At 45.0% G+C, this 18372-nt stretch overlaps 1 protein-coding gene across 1 annotated transcript in view; it reads right to left on the reverse strand.

The window, feature by feature from the left end:
* The window catches only part of ttn.2 (titin, tandem duplicate 2), a 211554-nt gene that overhangs the window by 62384 nt on the left and 130798 nt on the right, over positions 1-18372 (reverse strand). Inside the window, exons 158-192 of the mRNA XM_070914051.1 lie at positions 18112-18254; positions 17682-17800; positions 17354-17531; positions 16937-17221; positions 16525-16818; positions 16054-16353; positions 15609-15917; positions 15276-15502; positions 14836-15150; positions 14173-14287; positions 13673-13981; positions 13382-13563; positions 12994-13123; positions 12660-12811; positions 12150-12297; positions 11838-12058; positions 11266-11362; positions 10730-11026; positions 9815-10114; positions 9363-9677; positions 8953-9173; positions 7942-8092; positions 7566-7847; positions 6740-7042; positions 4987-5292; positions 4312-4593; positions 3716-3903; positions 2880-2991; positions 2631-2769; positions 2135-2298; positions 1895-2046; positions 1588-1744; positions 1135-1416; positions 640-939; positions 94-387 (exon numbers count right to left, since the gene is read on the reverse strand). Of these exons, the coding sequence (XP_070770152.1) occupies positions 94-387; positions 640-939; positions 1135-1416; positions 1588-1744; positions 1895-2046; positions 2135-2298; positions 2631-2769; positions 2880-2991; positions 3716-3903; positions 4312-4593; positions 4987-5292; positions 6740-7042; positions 7566-7847; positions 7942-8092; positions 8953-9173; positions 9363-9677; positions 9815-10114; positions 10730-11026; positions 11266-11362; positions 11838-12058; positions 12150-12297; positions 12660-12811; positions 12994-13123; positions 13382-13563; positions 13673-13981; positions 14173-14287; positions 14836-15150; positions 15276-15502; positions 15609-15917; positions 16054-16353; positions 16525-16818; positions 16937-17221; positions 17354-17531; positions 17682-17800; positions 18112-18254 (7769 nt within the window). The remainder of the gene's footprint in view (positions 1-93; positions 388-639; positions 940-1134; positions 1417-1587; positions 1745-1894; positions 2047-2134; positions 2299-2630; positions 2770-2879; positions 2992-3715; positions 3904-4311; positions 4594-4986; positions 5293-6739; positions 7043-7565; positions 7848-7941; positions 8093-8952; positions 9174-9362; positions 9678-9814; positions 10115-10729; positions 11027-11265; positions 11363-11837; positions 12059-12149; positions 12298-12659; positions 12812-12993; positions 13124-13381; positions 13564-13672; positions 13982-14172; positions 14288-14835; positions 15151-15275; positions 15503-15608; positions 15918-16053; positions 16354-16524; positions 16819-16936; positions 17222-17353; positions 17532-17681; positions 17801-18111; positions 18255-18372) is intronic.

Below are 18372 nucleotides of genomic sequence, written 5' to 3' on the forward strand. Positions count from 1 at the left end.
ACATTCTCCATTTATAAATGAATTATATTTGATCCAGCATAAAATCCCTCTGATAGACGTGATGTAGTGTTGGCGTTTTGTCCTGTATCTCACCCAGTTTCTCTTGGCAGAGAATAGGCACGGTGGTGTCGGGTCTGCTAAGGCCAATGGCATTCTCAGCCCTCACTCTAAAGCGGTAGGTCTTTCCTTCCTCCAGGCCAGTCACATGACTCTCAGGGATGCTGACGGTCTTCCACTCGTCCCACTCCTTCTCTCCCTCTTCCTGATACTCCACCAGGAAGCCTGTGATCTCACTTCCCCCATTGCGGTCGGGCCAGTTCCAAACCAACCACACCTCAGTCTTGTCCACGTCGTCATGGTGCAGGTCTTTGGGAGGACCAGGAGGGACTGGAGGGAAAAGAGGGAAAGTCATTTCAGTTGAACTGGTGAGTTTGAGAATTCATCTTTCTTCACCTGGTCCCTAATCTGAGAATACTTTTACATAGTGGCAAACTGAATCATGTGTACAATAACATCTATTTTGTTCTGTTGTTGCACCCCCTTGAAAATTATATAGTACATCTCAAAAGGTTTATCCTCTCAATAACATAATACACATCAATCTGCCGAACATCATGTGTTCACTGTGCCGTTACTCACAGAGTGGGTTCATTGCCTTGATGGCCTTTGGCGTCTCAACATATTCGCTGCGGCCGTACTGGTTCTCAGCTGCGACTCTAAACGCGTAGGATGTGCCCTCCATCAGGTGCTTCAGCATCATACTGCGTTTCTTGGATGTCGAGCAGACAGGGACCCACTGAGTGGATGCACTGTCTTTTTTCTCCACCACAAAGTTAGTGATGCGAGCACCGCCATTGTCCTCTGGGTCCTTCCAGGACAGGTAGGCGGAGTCACTCCTGATGTCAGAAACCCGGAGGTGCTGGATGGGACCAGGTTTATCTGAAGAAAACATAGGAGGAATGTAACAAAACTGTTCAGCTTGACTTTTCATTAGTGGAACATACAAAATTGAATGAACTAAATGTATCATATCAATCACAGTGAGGATTGAATATCCTCACCAAACTGTTTGGAGCAAACACATACACAAGTGCTAAATAACACTTGTATATTCAAGCTAAAAACAATTCTTACCGAGGACCAGCACGGTGCAGGTGGCAGTTTTGGATCCGACCGAGTTCTCCACAGTTAGGGTGTAGTCTCCACAGTCACCACGGTTACAGAACCTCATCTCTAGCTTGGTGCCTGCCTGGTTGGTCTCAATATCGGCCCTCGTGGGCACCTCGGCCTCGTTCTTCTTCCAGGTGACGGTGGGGAATGGAACGCCTTTGATGGTGGCCATCAGAGTGATGTGAGTACCGGCCATGGCCTTCACCTCTCGGGTCATTCCGGCATCCAGAATCAGCTCTGGGGGCTCTGAGGGGGCGACAAGGGTGTAGAAGAAGGACATGATAGACATTAACAGGTCAACTTGTGAGAATTACTGGTCATTAACACGGTAATATCACATTTGATGTACATAGCACTTCCTAAATCAGAGTCACACAGTGGTTCAGATTATACTGAAGCACTGAAATGACAACTCACCAAGTCTGTCCTGCACTCTGATTGGCTCCTTCAAGTTCGCCGGTTCAGACTCTCCGGCAGCGTTGACAGCGATGACTCTGAAGCGGTACAGAGCACCGTCATCCAGGTTGATCACTTTAAACCTGGTCTCCTGGCAGGAGTCTGGAGTCTGGTTCACCTGAGAACAGCAGCAGTTAAATATCACATATAAGGTTTTGAGAGATTAAAAAGATGTTATAAATAGAAATGTTAAAGGGGTCATTAAAATCAAAGGGTAAATCCTCTGGGCAGCATATTTCACGGATATTTCGTATTTCAACTGCCTCACCTTGAGCCATTCCTCCTCTCCGGCCTTCTGGAACTCCAGCAGGTATCCGAAGATTTTTCCTCTGCCGGTGTCAGTAGGTGGCTGCCAGGACAGAGTCACGGACTCCTTGGTGAAGTCGATGACCTGGAGGTTCACCGGTGGACCAGGTTTCACTGTGGCAAAGGACAGATAGGAATTCTTGTAAGGAGTTGATACAGTAATAGCAATGAAATTAAATGTAGTCGTAAGAGATGAACTTACCAATGGGATCTTTGGCGAAGACAGGTTTGGAAGGTGGGCTCGGGTCTCCGGCTCCCACTTCATTCTCAGCGCTGACTCTGAACTCGTACTCACAGCCTTGCAGCAGCTCCGTCACCCAGTACTCCACCTTCGGATGGATTCTCTCTGTGTTGCAGCGAACCCATCTGGAAGCAGAAATTTTAACAGCTATTTATTAGCCACTGAGAAACATGTTCATATATTATTTTGCAGCCTTACTATTTCACATTTTATGGGGTTTGTAATTTGTTGGTGGGAAACTCCTGTCCTAAGTTCCAGTGTTTGTGGCTTCAATGATTGTTTGTTTCTAAAAATAAGTAATCAAAGTGAAATTTAAAGAATGGCTTTTCCTCAAAAGTCAGTTTGCCAGCTTCATTGTTCCCATTTTTCTAGATATTTGAATTAAGTGATGTAGACAGGGAGGGACTGGGGGAAAACCTTCACCCTCCAAACAGCAGACGTTTGTGTGTTTGTGTACCTGTTGGCCATGGTCTCCTTCCTCTCCACGATGTAGCCTGTGATTGGTTTTCCTCCGTCGGCAGGTGGCTCCCAGCTGATGAGGACGGAGTCGTGGTAAACCTCCTTTACTGTGGGCTGTTTAGGAGCGTCTGGCACCTCTGTTATGGAAACAAACAAACACAGTCCCACTGATCAGACACTGCAGGATGTGTCGTCTTTTCTACCTGCTGCTGTTGGTCCGTCCGTCAGTGTGTTTGTCAGGACTTACTGAAGATGTCTCTAGCCTTGGTCTCTGCAGACAGCAGGGGGTCGCTGATGCCGTAGATGTTCTGAGCCATGATCCTGATGATGTACTCACGACCCTCGATCAGCTTTGGCACCTGAAGTAACAGACCGCAAGGAGGCGTAGGTGGAGGAGTTACTGTCAAGTTTTTGGCTGTGCATTGAAGACCTCAACACTCTTTTGGCAGGGACTGAAATGTGTCGGTAGCACTAAGTATCAAAAACTATCAAGTGCTGAAAGTTGAAATCAATATCTCATCAGATTCCAAATCTTGTTGATTTACTCTTTCATCAGATACTTTAGTTTTAAAAAATACTGTCATCAGTTTTAGCATGACTGCTTGTGTTTAGACAACATTTAACTTAGAAACATTTAGAACCATCAGTTCAGAAACTCATGTATTGTAACAGCACTAGTATCGATACAATACCCAGTTCCAGTCATGTTAAATCATTGAGACTACAATCATTTACTGCCCCTGTCTGTATTGTAGTTATTTTAGTATTATTGTCTGTTCACGTGAGAATATACCATTATGCAAAATTAAACTGGATTTTTACCCACTTTTATACCTAAAAACAGCCCTGGAACAGGATCTGTGTATATATTCATGTTTAAGGAGCCTCTTGATTCTTCAAGGTTGTTTCTAAATTGTTGATGACTAAAATGAGAAATAATTTTTCTATTTTTTTCTTTACTGTCTTTTTTAGTCCTTAAATTGTCATTATCTTGCTCATACTTGAATAGTTTAACTCCGTCCACTTTCCAACAGATTTTCTCTAGTTCTTTTCCTCTGAGCATTTCAGCACTGATCTGCCCACCTTGCAGGAGGTCCTGGTGCAGGATGAGGTGACGGGCATCCACAGGTCTCTGTTGGTGTCTCTCTTCTCGATGATGTAGTTGGAGATGGCGCAGCCTCCGTCATCCAGAGGAGGGTTCCAGGAGATCACCATGTAGTTCCTGTAGACCTCGTTGAACACCACGGGGCCCTCTGGAGGCTGAGGACGGTCTGACAGGAGGAAGCATTCATACAGGTGATTTTTTATACAGGTTTATTTAAATGTACATTTGAATGGGTTTTAAACCCTGGAAACAGTACGGTTCATACAGCAGTGATAGCGTTTTCTGTCCATCATTTGAACTTTGATTTTCGAGTGATATACAAACCAGCTCAGCTCTCCTCTCTCCCTCTCAAGTTTGTATTTCCAAACCGATTGGATCCATTTATGCCAGAATTTGATAATCCTGTACTTTCACCTTTATATATATATATATATATATGTGTGTGTATATATATATACACATCCTTGTCATGTTTACCTCTTTCTCAGAATACAAAAAAGTTTCTTCAGTGATGATTTTTGAAACACTAAAACCTGCATGGATATTCAGAATGTATTTGCTATGTGCGACTCACCAACAACGGTGATGGTGCAGATTCCTGTGCGAGTTCCGGCAACGTTCTCCACGCTGACGTGGTAGCGGCCGCTGTGGTCTCTCTTGGCCTTGCTGATGTTGAGGCTGAGGTGGCGGGCGGTGCTGTGGAGGCTGATCTCCTCGTCCGCCTTCAGCTCCTCCTCATTCTTTGTCCAGGTGATAGCCGGGACCGGTTTGCCGCTGTAGCGCCCCGACAGCGTGCAGGTGTCTCCCACCTTCACCATCATCTTGTCCCTGAAGTCCAGGTCCAGAGTGGGTGGTTCTGAGGTGAGAGGGGGGACAACAATTTTAAAAAGATTTCAACATTTTTTATACTTTGCTCTGTCTTTATTATCTGCATGCGATGTTTTTGATAGGGATGGCTGACAAATGAGAAAATATAATTCCTGAAAAATTAATAATTTATAAAACAACTTATTGTTCAGATAATTTCAGCCGATAATTATGTCCTTTTTACAATAATAGGATGCTGCCAGAAACCCAGTTCTAAACATTGGTGTTGCTGCTGGGACAATGAAAATCTCAGTGTAAAAGTTTGTTGTTCTCTTTTAATAGTTTAATGTTGTTTATCGGCCACAACAAACATAATTATTATTACTGACCCTGAAATTCTATATCTGTGCATCTCTAGATGTTGAGGTGTGGCGTCACTCACCGAGCTCGTCCTTGCACTGGACAGGTTTGGTGGCGAAGGACGGTTTGCCCTGTCCCACCTGGTTGACGGCAGAGACTCTGAACTCGTGGCTCGAGCCGTCCTTCAGTCCTGTCAGTGTGAACTTCCTGTCCATCAGCTTGTCCTCTCCACCTACTTGTGTGAAGTTGTCCCGGCCGATCATGCGGGACTCGAGGATGTACTTGGTCACCTCAGCGCCGCCATCATACTTGGGCGGTCTCCAGGCGACGGAGATGGAGTCCTTGGTAATGGCGGTAATGATCAGGTCCTCTGGACGCTCCGGGACAGCTAGAGACACAAACACAGTGATGAGATGTATTAAAGGACTATTTCTGTGTGACTGTAGTTCAATGACTGTTTCACATCACGGTTGAAGATTTTCAGGGCATCATCAGTTTAAGAATATTTTCTTTCTCTACTTCAGCACGGTTGTTTTTCAGAGTCAATATTCTGAACCAAACTCTGAATGTGACGAGTTCTCTGTCGTGAGAAGACACCGGCAGTTTAAGACTGAAACAAATCTAGCTTTAGTTTCTGTTGTAGTTTAAAATCTATGGTTTAGTTTAGAGCCTGACTTTTTAATTATTCTGTCAGAATTAACATTGATGATGGAAAGTGATAGTTAAATCTAAATTCATTCATTTAAGTGAAATGTTAAAACTGGAGAATAAAGTTTCTAATAAATAAATAATCAGTGAAGATTTATTTGGGTTTAAATGTAACTTTTCTTCTGTAAATCAACAAGTGCTCATGAACTCCACACAACTCACTAAACTCAAATAAAGGTTTATTAGGAAATGATGGATCTGTAAATGAATTGAATTCAAGTACTTTGAAAATGTTTGAACCATTCTTGAGTTTTTTTGCAACTTGCTTATAAATAAATGAGATTTTGAACGTCACTCTTCACACTGAGATACTGATGTTCTCAGAATTACTAAACTTTACTTAAACTTTGTTTAAAGACGGAGCTACATCCTGAATACACAGAGTGTCTTCAGACAGTCCAATCAATTACTTTAAAGGGCCATTTTTAGTTTTTTGTTATATATGTAAATATATGACAGGTCTATTATTTAGTTTTGTGTCTTCTTATTTCCTTAAAGTATTCAGATGGTTTTCTACTGGATTTAAAACCAGATCTTCAATTATTCAGAATGTTTTTTATGTAACCACCAACAAGCATTAACCGTCTTAATACTTAAAATTGGAATTGGAAATAAACAGATTTGTTATATTCATGTTTTGGTAAAATAAGATGCTTTTAATTATTCAAATGAAACCCTTCTCCGTGTGACTGACAGAGAATAAATGATTAGATGTAATTCTAGTTTTTTTGGTTGTTGTTTGGCTTTAGATTATAAAGGCTGATAAAATTCCTGCTTCTGCTGCTGAAGAAATTAACTAATATGAAAAAAAATCAGCTGCTTCTAATTCAAATTCAGGAAAACTTGAATTTAAGCCTGATGGTTGTAAATATGACATATCAAGACCTTGAAGATCTTAAGATCCCCTCCAGACACATTTTAAGACAAAACTACGAAACTATACTTTGCTCAGAATAATCATTTGTGTCTGATATGTTTTTTTAACAAAAAAAATCTTAAAATGACATCTACTCCTTCTCCCTCATTTACAATATGAGGGCGGACAGAGCTGCAAATAAGAGACATTCTGTACATTTTCACAAATATTTTCAAAAATAATACTTCAGGTTGTTGTGAGTCTGACTTACAGATGGGGTCCTTGATCAGAACCATCTTGTCGGTCTCGATGAAAGGTCCCATGCCGATGATGTTCTCGGCTGCAATCCTGAAGAAGTAGCCCTTGCCGTCTATGAGTCCCTGCACCACGGCGTTGTTCCTCGTCACCGTGTAGGATACCGAGGTCCAGCCCATGCGGTCCGACTCCCTCTTCTCGATGATGTAGTTGGTGATGGCCGAGCCGCCGTCGTCCTCGGGGGAGTACCAGGTCAGCTTGCAGGAGTCGTTGGTCAGGTTTTCGCCGGCGAAGGGAAGACCGACCGGTCCGGGAACATCTGGAAGGAGGGGGGGGGGTCAGAGAGGTTAGACAGTTATTAGAGAACACATTTAAACCTTGGCACCTACAAGATGTGGAATAGACAAATACGAGTTGTAGGCAGAAGTAGACAAGCTGCCATTATTGTGGCGGCATCTCACTGGTAAACCTGCATATATAACTCAGCAACGTATGTGAAGGATTTCACTCTTTAAGCGCCTTTGCCAAGAAATCTGTCCAAGAGATCCTGTAGAACCTTTTACATGACTGAAAGTAAAAGCCACAAATCATCTTTACTTCTATAAATCTCCATTAAATCCTCTTGTTTGGATCACACAGGAGCACAGGACCGACTAGAGACCGACTAGAAGTGTATGAAATGTCGGATATGTTTGTATACATGTATACTCGGGTACCTCTGTGCGCGCTGTACTGCAGTTCTTGTGACCTGATTTGAGCCGGCATTCTTTTTTTCAAAAACACATTTTTGTTCATCTTTTTAGGTTTTAGGTTCCTGCATCATTCCAGTGAGGTTGACTCACCGAGGACCTCCACGATGATGGCCTTCTTCCTCTCTCCTCCCTCGTTCTTGGCGCTCAGTGTGTAGATGCCCTGGTGTTGGCGTCTGCAGTTCTTGATGACCAGCGAATTGGAGATACCTGTCTTCTCCACCACGGCCTCCTTGGGCACCTCAGCGTCGTCTCTGCACCAGGAGATCTGCGGGGCGGGTTTACCGGACACGTAGGCGATGATGCGGATGGTGCCGCCGGCGTGGACCACGATCTTCTCCTTCACCGAGGCGTCCAGGTCCATCTCAGGAGGAACTGGACGAGAAGGTGACGATTTGTGTTTCATAAAATGTTCTCAAAGTTTTATCAACAAAAACACAGTTAAATGTTGGGTGGATCAGAGTCTTACTTGTTCTGTCTTTGACCTCGATCAGCTCAGCCACGAGTCCTGGATCTCCCACTCCGGCTGCGTTCACGGCTCGCACTCTGAAGCGGTACAGACCACCTTCCTTCAGGCCGGCCACCACGAACTTGGTTCCTCTGATCTCTGTGTCCTTCGCCTGGAGAGAGACGAGACACAAACTCAACAACAACACTCAGGAGCTTTGCTTTTGGGGTTCCTTCATGTTTTCAGGAATCCCTGAAACAGGAATGTAAAAAGTATAAAGCTACTTAAGTTGGAAATGCAAAGTGAAACGTTAAATCTTTTTATCAGAATTTGCTGATTCAGTGAAATGAAAACTCAGCAGGATTGTTGTTAATGTCGGTGCAGCTTCATATTTTATTACAGTCTGACTGCTGAAGGAGTTCGGCTCTGGAAGCTCCTTGTATTTTCTTTATTAAATATGAAGCTGTACAGACCTTTTGATAGTGACACCATTTTCTACTTTGATAATCTATATTTTTGAGGTTAAACACCTCGTTTCTCTTTCATGTTTGTTGCTGATGTGCTCTTTATTAACTCATCATGTATTTTCAACTTTAGAGGGTCACCTGAAAAATTACCTTCAGTGCTCCAGGCATTTTTATTATAGTTGGTTATTTTTACTGAAAGATCTCCTCCAGACATGATTATTGCAGATAAAAATACTAATAATAATTTGTGTCTGATATATTTTTTTCCACAATAAAAGTTCAATTAACTCCTCCAGAATTGATCAATATTGTCCATTTCAAACGTTTATTAGCTGAACACAAGAGTTTCAACACAACAGTGTTTGTCCACATGACATAGTTGTGATGTCACAAAATCCTGCAGGTGCGTCAGGTGTTAAACTGAGATTTAATGTGAGCACACATTCAGTGAAGAAGAAAGAGGGGGGCATGACAGATGATTGCAGCTGTACAGTTGTTGTCCACATACAAAGATCACGACTCGTCTTAAATCAACATATTCCTTCACTGACAGCCTCAGCAGTACCTTCTCCCAGCTCTCCTCGCTCTCGGCCTCCTTCTCCTCATCGACGCTCAGCAGCAGCCTCCTCTGAGCCTTCTTCTCCTCCTCCTCCTTGTTCACCTCCTGGAACTCTGCGATGTAGCCCGTGATCTTTGACCCTCCATCCACCAGAGGAGGGATCCACTCCAGCTCCACCGTCGACTTCGTCCAGTCCGTCACCTTCGGAGTGGGCGGCCCGGGAGGCTCTGAACACACACACACACACACACACACACAGGTGTGAAGTTATGTCTTCATATTTTTTTAGGTCTTATGTTTAAATCATTTTCTAATAACAACAAATGTCACTAACTAGGTCTCTTATGAATTTAAAGAATGAGTTCTTGCTAACTGATCCGCTGTCCTTTAACACAGTGAAAACGTGTCTTTCTTACTGATGGGGTCTCTGCTGAGGACGGGGTCAGAGGGCAGGCTGGGCAGACCGCAGCCGGCTGCGTTGATGGCGGTGACCCTGAACTGGTACATGGCGCCCTCCAGCAGGCCGGTGACATCCCAGTTGTTGCCCAGCGGCAGCGCTCGGATCGGGTCTCGGGTGACGCGGGCCCAGCGCTTGGCGGTGGTCTCCTTCTTCTCGACGATGTAGCCGGTGATGGAGGAGCCGCCGTCGTATTTGGGCTCGTCCCAGTTGACGGTCATCGACTCCAGAGAGACGTCTGTTACAGTCGGTTTCTCACATTGACCCGGGACGGCTGCAGGAGGACAGGACAGTCGTCAATAATCAATACAGTCAACTGCAGTGATGAGTTATTGATCTCTACAGGTGTTTAGTGTTTAGATGATGAAAGTGAAGGCGGCTAAGAGAACATGCAGACTGATCTGGACTTACTGAAGAGGTTTCTGGCTTTCTCCGGCTCGCTGGCCAGCGGTGGCCCGACTCCAAACTTGTTCTGGGCCATGACTCTGAACTCGTACTCGTGGTTCTCCGTCAGCCGGGTCACTGTGTAGGCGCACTCCTTGGGATCGTTGGAGACGTGGACCCAGGACTTCCTGTTGTCCTCGCGCTTCTCAACCACATAGTTGGTGATCTTGGATCCACCATCATCTGTGGGAGGGTTCCAGGCCAGGCCAATCCTCTCTGCAAACACCTCGGTGAACTTGATTGGTCCGACAGGTGGGCCGGGAGGTCCTGCAGGGGGAGGGAGGGAAGGTGAGTCACATTTGTTTTATAAAAAAACATTCATGTAGCTTCAACATGGGAAGATATCGAGCTCTGGTAAATCTTTACACTGGAAAAACTGCAAACAACTAATTTGTTTAGCTTCTTTACTGGATAAACCACTTCAACCAGGATAAACCAGGACCGAACCTGCCAAAAACTAAAATGCAGATCTCTAAATAACAAAATGGTAATTGACCGTTCACTAAAGAAACAGGATTGTTCTTGTGTAGAGCTTCTTACTCCTGGTATTATAAATAAGTACGATGGGGAGGAATATTCCAGGACCGATTTCCAAACAGTGGATGTGCTACGTAATGCTAGGTTACTTCTGTAGGTATTAAGCTAGTTACCCACACAAGCTAACTATTGTAGCTTACATTAGCGCAGATAAACACATTGATCCATTCCTTACAGCTTTGTATCAGTGAACACGTCTGACTACAGCTACATTTATGCTTCTTCAACATGTGGAAAAATACAAATGTTGCAGGTCTGCTGTGACCAGTTACTGTTGCTAAGCTATGATTTGACAATCGCTGTGCGGCTTAAGACATGTTATGTGTTAAGATTTGTGTTTCTCACCAAGCACGGTGAGCTTGATGTCCTTGGTGACGGTGCCCAGGCTGTTGCTGGCCGTCAGGCTGTAGAGGGCGCTGTCGTGCCTGCTGGCCTGCTGGACCAGCAGCGTGCACTTGTCCTGGGTCACCAGTTTGTTGATGTGCTGGTCGTACTGGACAGCAGCCTTCTCCTCAGGTTTGGCCAGACTGGCTTTCTGCCAGGTGAGCGTGGGGAATGGACAGCCGCTCACCTTCGCCACGATGCTGACATCACAGCCCTCCTCGCCCTCCATGGCCTCACGCAGCTCAATGGTGGGAGCACCTGCAGAAAGAAATGAGATGCTTTATGAAAGTGGCCTGTGAGAGTTAAATCAGAATCAGAATCAGAAATACTTTATTGATCCCCTGTTTCTGAGGGTCCCAGTTGTCTTTCTTTTTAAGAGATGTTCATGAGCTACTTGTAAAAAAGGTTGTGAAACTTTGCAATTTTGCTTGAACAGTCCTAGCTGGTGAAATAGGTTTCTGAGCAGCCTGTGATTGGCTGAAGCGCCTGTCACTCACATGTCTGATCCTTGATGACCAGGGGTCCAATGGTGGCGGAGGGCCGGCTGGGTCCAGCGGCGTTCACGGCTTTTACTCTGAACTCATATTCTCCTCCCTGCAGATCAACAACAGTCAACAGTAAGTCCGGGTCTGAAGGAAACTTGACTTCATCATCTTCATCACTCGTACAGTTGTAAGACACCACAGTAACATCTGTATCAGTATAGTGGAAGAGTGGGCTGGAATCTCAGCTTCACCTCTCCTCTGGATTAATTGGGATTTCTCAGGCAGGAAAACATCAGTAATAACTCCACATAACTTTAAAGTATAATGTGATGATTAAATTAAAAATAGACTAAATAAAATGAACACACATCACAATAAAACACTTTAAAAAGATGGAAAAGAGCTGACCTGTTTTGCTTGAACACATTAAAAATAAATTGTCTAATGATTTTCTGATCTATTTTTTTTATGTTAAATGGGACATGACAAGCTCAACCTTGTGCTAATGAGTGTTATTGAGCATTAATGAAGGCAGAAAGTTGTAAAGTGAGAGTGGTGGGATCCTTTGAAGGACATAGACCAACCTCCTTCAGGTCCTCCACCACAAAGGTGAGCTCCTCCACGTCTCTCTTGTTGCACTGCTTCCAGGTCTCCTTCTCCTTGCCGCTGGTGTCCCAGCTCAAACGCTCGATGATGTAATGCTTCACCGGAGAGCCACCGTTGTTTTTGGGAGGCTCCCAGCTCAGAGTGACGGTGTTCTTTGTCACCAGGTTGACCTTCAGCTTGGTGGGAGGATCGGGTGGGTCTGAGGAAGAGGAAGAGGAAGATTAGCATCACAACAATCCCAGTAAGGTTTGTGCTGTATTTTTGTAGTTGAATAGTTGGTCTGTCCTCACAGATGGGGTCTCTGGCCCGGGCAGGTTCGGTGGTGATGGTGAACGGCCCGAATCCAAGTCTGTTCTCAGCTCGAACCCTGAACAGGTAGTCCTGACCTTCCAGCAGACCCGGCACCACATAGGCTTGGCTGGCACAGGCTGCATTCACCTGATAACAAATCAACCAATCCATCAGTTAATCAATCAAACAGCAGAATTTATGTTGAATTCAATAGATGGATTAAATTAGAGAGAAAATCCAGTGTCTTTCAACCTTTGTCTTTGGCCATTCTGACTATAAATCAGGCAGACTTTGTAATATCGAACTATATCACGTAACTAAAACTAAATTCAACAAAAGGCATTTGTTTTCTAAAATAAATAGTAATTGAAGAAACTGTAAATGGCCAGCAGCTTGAAAAAATGAACATAAAGTAAAATGAAATTCTGAAATAGAACCAGTAGAAACTGAAACTTGGTGGAAAAAGTGGAACTAAAATAACAGGGACAAATAGACTGTGCAACGTTCACCTTTGTCCAGGCCTTGTCAGTGACACATTTCTTTTCAATAAAGTAGCTCTTGATTCTCTCTCCTCCATCGTTGTCGGGGAGTTTCCAGATCAGTCTCATGGTCGACCGGCTGATGTCAGTAACCCTAAGGTCCTTTGGAGGTCCAGGGACGTCTGCACCCAGGAAACAATTACAGTCAGAGATTCAAGAACCACACAACAATGACCCCAACATAAAGACACTCTTCTACTGAAGAAACTCTGCCACTCTGGGATTTACTTAGAAGAAAACTGTGGTAGAACAGTTTAGGGATGTGTGCAAGGTTGAGGCCAATATACAAACAACATAGACATACCGAGGACATTGACTCTGACGTTGACGTGTTTCTGTCCGGACTTGTTCTTGGCGGTGATGGTGTAACGTCCAGAGTGGCTCCTCAGACTGACGGGGATGGTCACAATGGACGTGGTTTCTGTGGACTCAACCTGGATACACAAAAACAGCTTGAAAATTAGACTAAATTCCATAAAACATGAACACAACTGACCTTTATAGAAGACATACAAGTTCTTTCTTTGTATTGGCTGTTTTTCAAGGTTTTCAGTAAGTACACACATATATATATATAATATATGAAATACTTTATTGAAAACTGCTTCACAAATACAAAAGAAGAGTAATAAAAGGAGAGTTTAATGGAAATTATGGTGAGAAAATCGTTGTGTTTCTGTGTAGGGTCTCACCTCGGAGTCCACAGGCAGCGTGTGCAGTTTGTTTTTCTTATGCGACTTGGCTTTGCCATCAAAGTCCCAGGTTACCTTGGGAACAGGACGGCCCTTAATAGTGGCGGGGATCTTGATTGGATCTCCAGCACGGATGCACAGTAGGTCGTCGGCCATAACGTCGATGGTGATGAAAGGTGCAACTGTGGAATTAGAAATATCAGTGAAGGACAGTGAGACACACACAGAAAAACCTTTGGACAACGTTATGATCATCTAGTTATAGCAGTGAGACTTTAAAGTGGGACATACGCTGGATGTCCTCAATGAGAACCTCGCTGGTGCGAGGGCTGGGGTCGGACTCGCCGATGTCATTGACAGCGATAATCCTGAATCGGTAGCGTTTCAGCTCGCGGAGGCTGGGCATAGTGAACTCAGTTGTGGGGTGCAGGGTGTCGGGGTCGCTGACCCTCACCCACTCTGATGTGCCCTCATCCTGGATCTGGACGATGTAGCCCTTGATGGGGCTTCCACCGTCCCTCTCTGGTGGCTTCCAGGACAGTGTGACACTGTGCTTCGTCTTATCAGCCACCTCAGGAGCAGCGGGCATGCTTGGAGGAGCTGGAGTGAAGAGCAGCAGTTTGTAAAAATGGTATCCAATTTGGGAAAATCATCTTCCAAAATACATACCTCACTGTTTAAGATTACTGATCAGTCAAATAAAGATTTTTAGTAAGTTAAGTTTATTTTGACATGTAAGACTTATTTATTATGCAACCCTAACCCTAACAGGCCTGTTGCTTTTTACTCACTGAGTGGATCAACAGCGAACGCAGAGTCGGATGGTCCGCTGAATGGTCCTGTTCCTGCAGAATTGCAGGCAGCAACCCTGAACTCGTACTCTGTTCCTTCGATCAGACGAGTCACCTGGGAGACACAGAAAGATGTGTGGATACGACAAACTCCTGTGGCTAGCTGGCCTAAAAGACCTTCCTAAAGGACAGAGACCTTCTTAAGGTCTTTGACATACCATTTTTAAGGTCTATAATGGAATTTTCTAAAGGTTTGTGATGAACCTTCCAAAGGTCTGCGACAGATCATCCTGAAGGTCTACAACGGACTATCCTAAAGATTTTTTTGATGGACCATTCTAAAGGTCTGTAACAGACCTTTTTAAAGGTTTGTGATGGACCTTCCCAACGGCCTTTAATGGGACGAAGCATCCTAAGAACCTTCCTTAAGGACTCTGACAGACCATGTTAATTGCCTGTAAAATTTATTCTTAAATCAGTTAGGTTCTATTTTGGTATGCAGGAGGTGGACAAACGTTGGGTTTAAATGAAGATCCTACACTTGCCAGGTGAGAAGTTTCTTAGTGTAGTGGACCTAGATCTGTAAATACTGTCGAAAAAATGTACGTTCAACATGAAAAATGAATTCTGTGCAAACACAGAAACAAAGCCCCACCAGCTCACCTGGTAATCCCAACCTTTCACGCCCCTCTTGGTGACCGGCATCTTGTTGACTTTGGCCCAGTAGCCAGTGCCTTTCTCCCTCTTCTCAAGCCAGTAGCCAATAATCATAGAGCCGCCGTTGTCTCTGGGAGGCTCCCAGGTGAGGGTCATTGAGGTCTTGGAGTACTCCGCGATGGTTGGTTTTTCTGGTGGCCCGGGAAGGCCGAATGGGTCTGTGATCTGGACGTCCTCCGTGGTGCAGGGGTCAGATTTACCGTAGCGATTCTCGGCTCGAACACGGAATAGGTAGGTCTTGTTGGTCTCCAGGTTATACACCTGCAGAAGAGGGAGGTGGCGTTTCCATTAGAGTCAAAAATGGCTTTAAAGGTGATCATGATGATGATAATGATAACAGGGTTGCTGTTATCATTATTATTATTGCTGTTGTTTTCAGGACATACCCCGTATCTCCTCTCAATGATGCTGTTGGTAACCTCCTCCCACTGTGGTTCAGGTGGAGCTTCCTGTCCCTCTTCCAGCTCTGGCTCCTCTGTCACTACATCCTTCTTGTCAATAATGTAGTTGGTCAGCTCGCTGCCACCATTATCCAGTGGTGCATCCCACTGGAGGTAGCAGGACTCTGCCTTGATGTTGGACACTGTCAAATTCCTGGGTGGAAGTGGCCGGTCTGAGAGGAGAGCAAAATACAATTAGTACATACTATATTTTATATACTAATAAGCACATCCTGTCTTTTCTGCCTCTGCTTGAGTCAGTGGCATGTTTCAACTCACCCAGCACCATGACAGTGATGGTGTGCTTGGCTGAGCCCATGTTGTTAGAGGCAGACACAGTGTAGCTGCCGCGGTCCCTCCTGTTGGCTGCTGGGATGGACAACGTGGTCTTGCAGTTCATCCTGCCAGTCACCTCTGTCTCCATCAGCAGAGTATCTGTGGGGTTCTCGATCACCACGTCATCCTTGGACCATTCGATCTTAGGGATGGGAAGGCCCAGGACATCAGCGGGGATGTCAATGGGCTCTCCCTTCTTCACGGTAATTGAGTCACCCTTGAAGTGCTTCAGCATGTGGACCTCAGGAGCCACTGAGAGAGACAGGATAGGAACAAAATATATCAGCACTTTTAATAAAAGTCTCTCAAAAAAATCTGCCTAAGTCCCTTCTTGAATATAAAAGCAGAGTTAGGGGTCTTTAAGACCATTTCAAACATTTGTCCTTACCTTCATCGTCTTGGATGACCACAGTGAACGGGATGGATGGCTCGCTCTCTCCGATTAGGTTGGCGCACTTGATCCTGAACTCATACATCCAGTCTTCATCCAGGCCCTCCACAGTCATGGTCATGTTGGGACAGATCTCTGTATTGCAGGGCTCGAAGGCCTGCTGGTCCTGCTTCTTCTTCTCAACAAAGTAGCCGATTACAGGGCTGCCACCGTCATTACGAGGAGGTTTCCAGGCCAGTGTGATGGAGTTCTTGGTGCGCTCGGTGTAGTGGAACTTCTCAGGGTATGATGGTGGGCCTGAAGAACCACCAAAGTAATGATTAGTGTTAAGTACAAATCCACTTTCAACCAAGAAGACTTATCATGCTCCTCCAAAACACTGAAGTCTTGGTCTGCTCACAAGAAAGAATTTTTTAAGAATTTTAGGCATTCATTTCTGAATCAAAATCAAGTGATTTTAGGACTCACCCTGTGGGTCCACAGCCTTGATGGGTCCCAGCTCTACAGGTGGGCCCATGCCATACTTGTTCTTGGCAATGACGCGGAACATGTACTCCTGTCCCTCCATGATGCCCACGCACTCGCACTTGGATGAGGCAGTTTCAACGGGCTGCCTCCATGTGTGCATCTTGGCATCTCTTCGCTCCACAATGAAGCCAGTCAGGTCGCTGCCTCCGTCATCCTCGGGGTCGTCCCAGTTCAGGAAGATCATCTTGCGAGTGACAACAACGGGCTTAAGGTCCGTGACGGGTCCGGGGACATCTGAAGATACAAACAATAATATCCTTCTGTGCTCATATTTATTTCAAAGCATAAATTAATTGCAAGTTAACTGTCAAGTTTATTAAATCCGGCCCTGCCTTCCTGGACTTCCACTCACCCATGACCTCCACTCTGGTCGAAGCAGACTTGGTGCCGCTGGGGTTGCAAGCGGAAATCTGGTATTTGCCACAATCCTTCCTCTGGACGTTCTTGATTGAAACGATGCTGTCGTTGCCCTCAGTGAGGATCTCCACGCGGTCTTTGTCAGGTTTGCCATCGTCCTTGGTCCAGGTGATGGAGGGGTAGGGTTTCCCTGTGACTGTCGCAGGTACACGGAGTGTCTCACCGGCCCTGATGACCACGCCGCTCTTGACGGACAGGTCCAGTTCAATGATTGGCACCTCTGTGGAAGGCAACCAGCAACCAAGGAAAGAAGTCAACAACAACCATCAACTATCAACACTAAATTACAGCTAATTAAGTCCCGATTTCAGTCTCTTTAGTTTTTGCTCAGTCTTGGGATTTTTCAGCTGACCTGCAGGATTCCTGACGAATACAGACTCTGTGAATCCTGGTGTCCCCTCTCCGGCAGCGTTGCAGGCAATGACTCTGACCAGGTACTTAGCTCCCTCTCGGACTCCATAGACAGTGAAAGCCCGTGTCTTCCAGGGACGCTCTGTAGACCTGGACCAGTCCTTGGTGCCAGCCATGGCCTGAAGAAAACCACAGAAACATTAGTCTGAACTGAAATCAAGATAGTTTAATATTCAACAAATATGAACCTGCAGCTACAGCGAGGCAGGAAGCGGAAAACAAATGTGAGTAAAGCTAAAAAAGTATAAGAGGTGACTTGATGATCTGACCTTATCCACGTGGTATCCCAGAATCTCTCCTCCACCGTTGTCGGCAGGGGGGTCCCACTCCACGTCAATGGAGTGGTCAGTGGTCACCACCACTCGGGCGACTGGAGGTCCAGGAGGTACTACAGTCACAAATAAACACAGATGGGACATGTTAACAATGAGACTGACTACATTTCCATGGGTATCCTGCTCTTATGATGCTTCTTGATGATTCTAGTTTTCTCTAGTTTCTGATTACCGTCTGTGGCGGTATTTTCCACAAGTATTTCTGTATTTCTAAATATGTAATTATTCCAAAGAAAGGGAGACCACATGGAGATGACCAATTCCGAAAACCAAACATTTGGTGATGCCAATTATTCCATTGTTTTTATAATGGAAATGTTGATCAGAGTGGTACTGAACACAGAGTTTAGAACAGTTTACGTACGGATTGGAGCCTGGGCCGTCTTGGGTTCAGAGGGGACGCTGAATTTTCCAGGGCCGGCCTGGTTTTCAGCCGCTACCCTGAAGATGTAAGTCAGCCCCTCCAGCAGACCTTCAACGTTCAGCTCAGTGTCGGGGACGATGTTCCTGAAAACCAGGACAGAAGGAACATTTAGAAAACACACCAAAAAGATTTTGGATAAAATTGTTTCAATATGCTTTGACATTTCCCCTCATATCAGTTAATATCCACTTTTTTAGAGAT

The sequence above is a fragment of the Enoplosus armatus genome, chromosome 11 (assembly GCF_043641665.1).
Source record: "Enoplosus armatus isolate fEnoArm2 chromosome 11, fEnoArm2.hap1, whole genome shotgun sequence".
Classification (NCBI taxonomy): Eukaryota; Metazoa; Chordata; class Actinopteri; order Centrarchiformes; family Enoplosidae; genus Enoplosus; species Enoplosus armatus.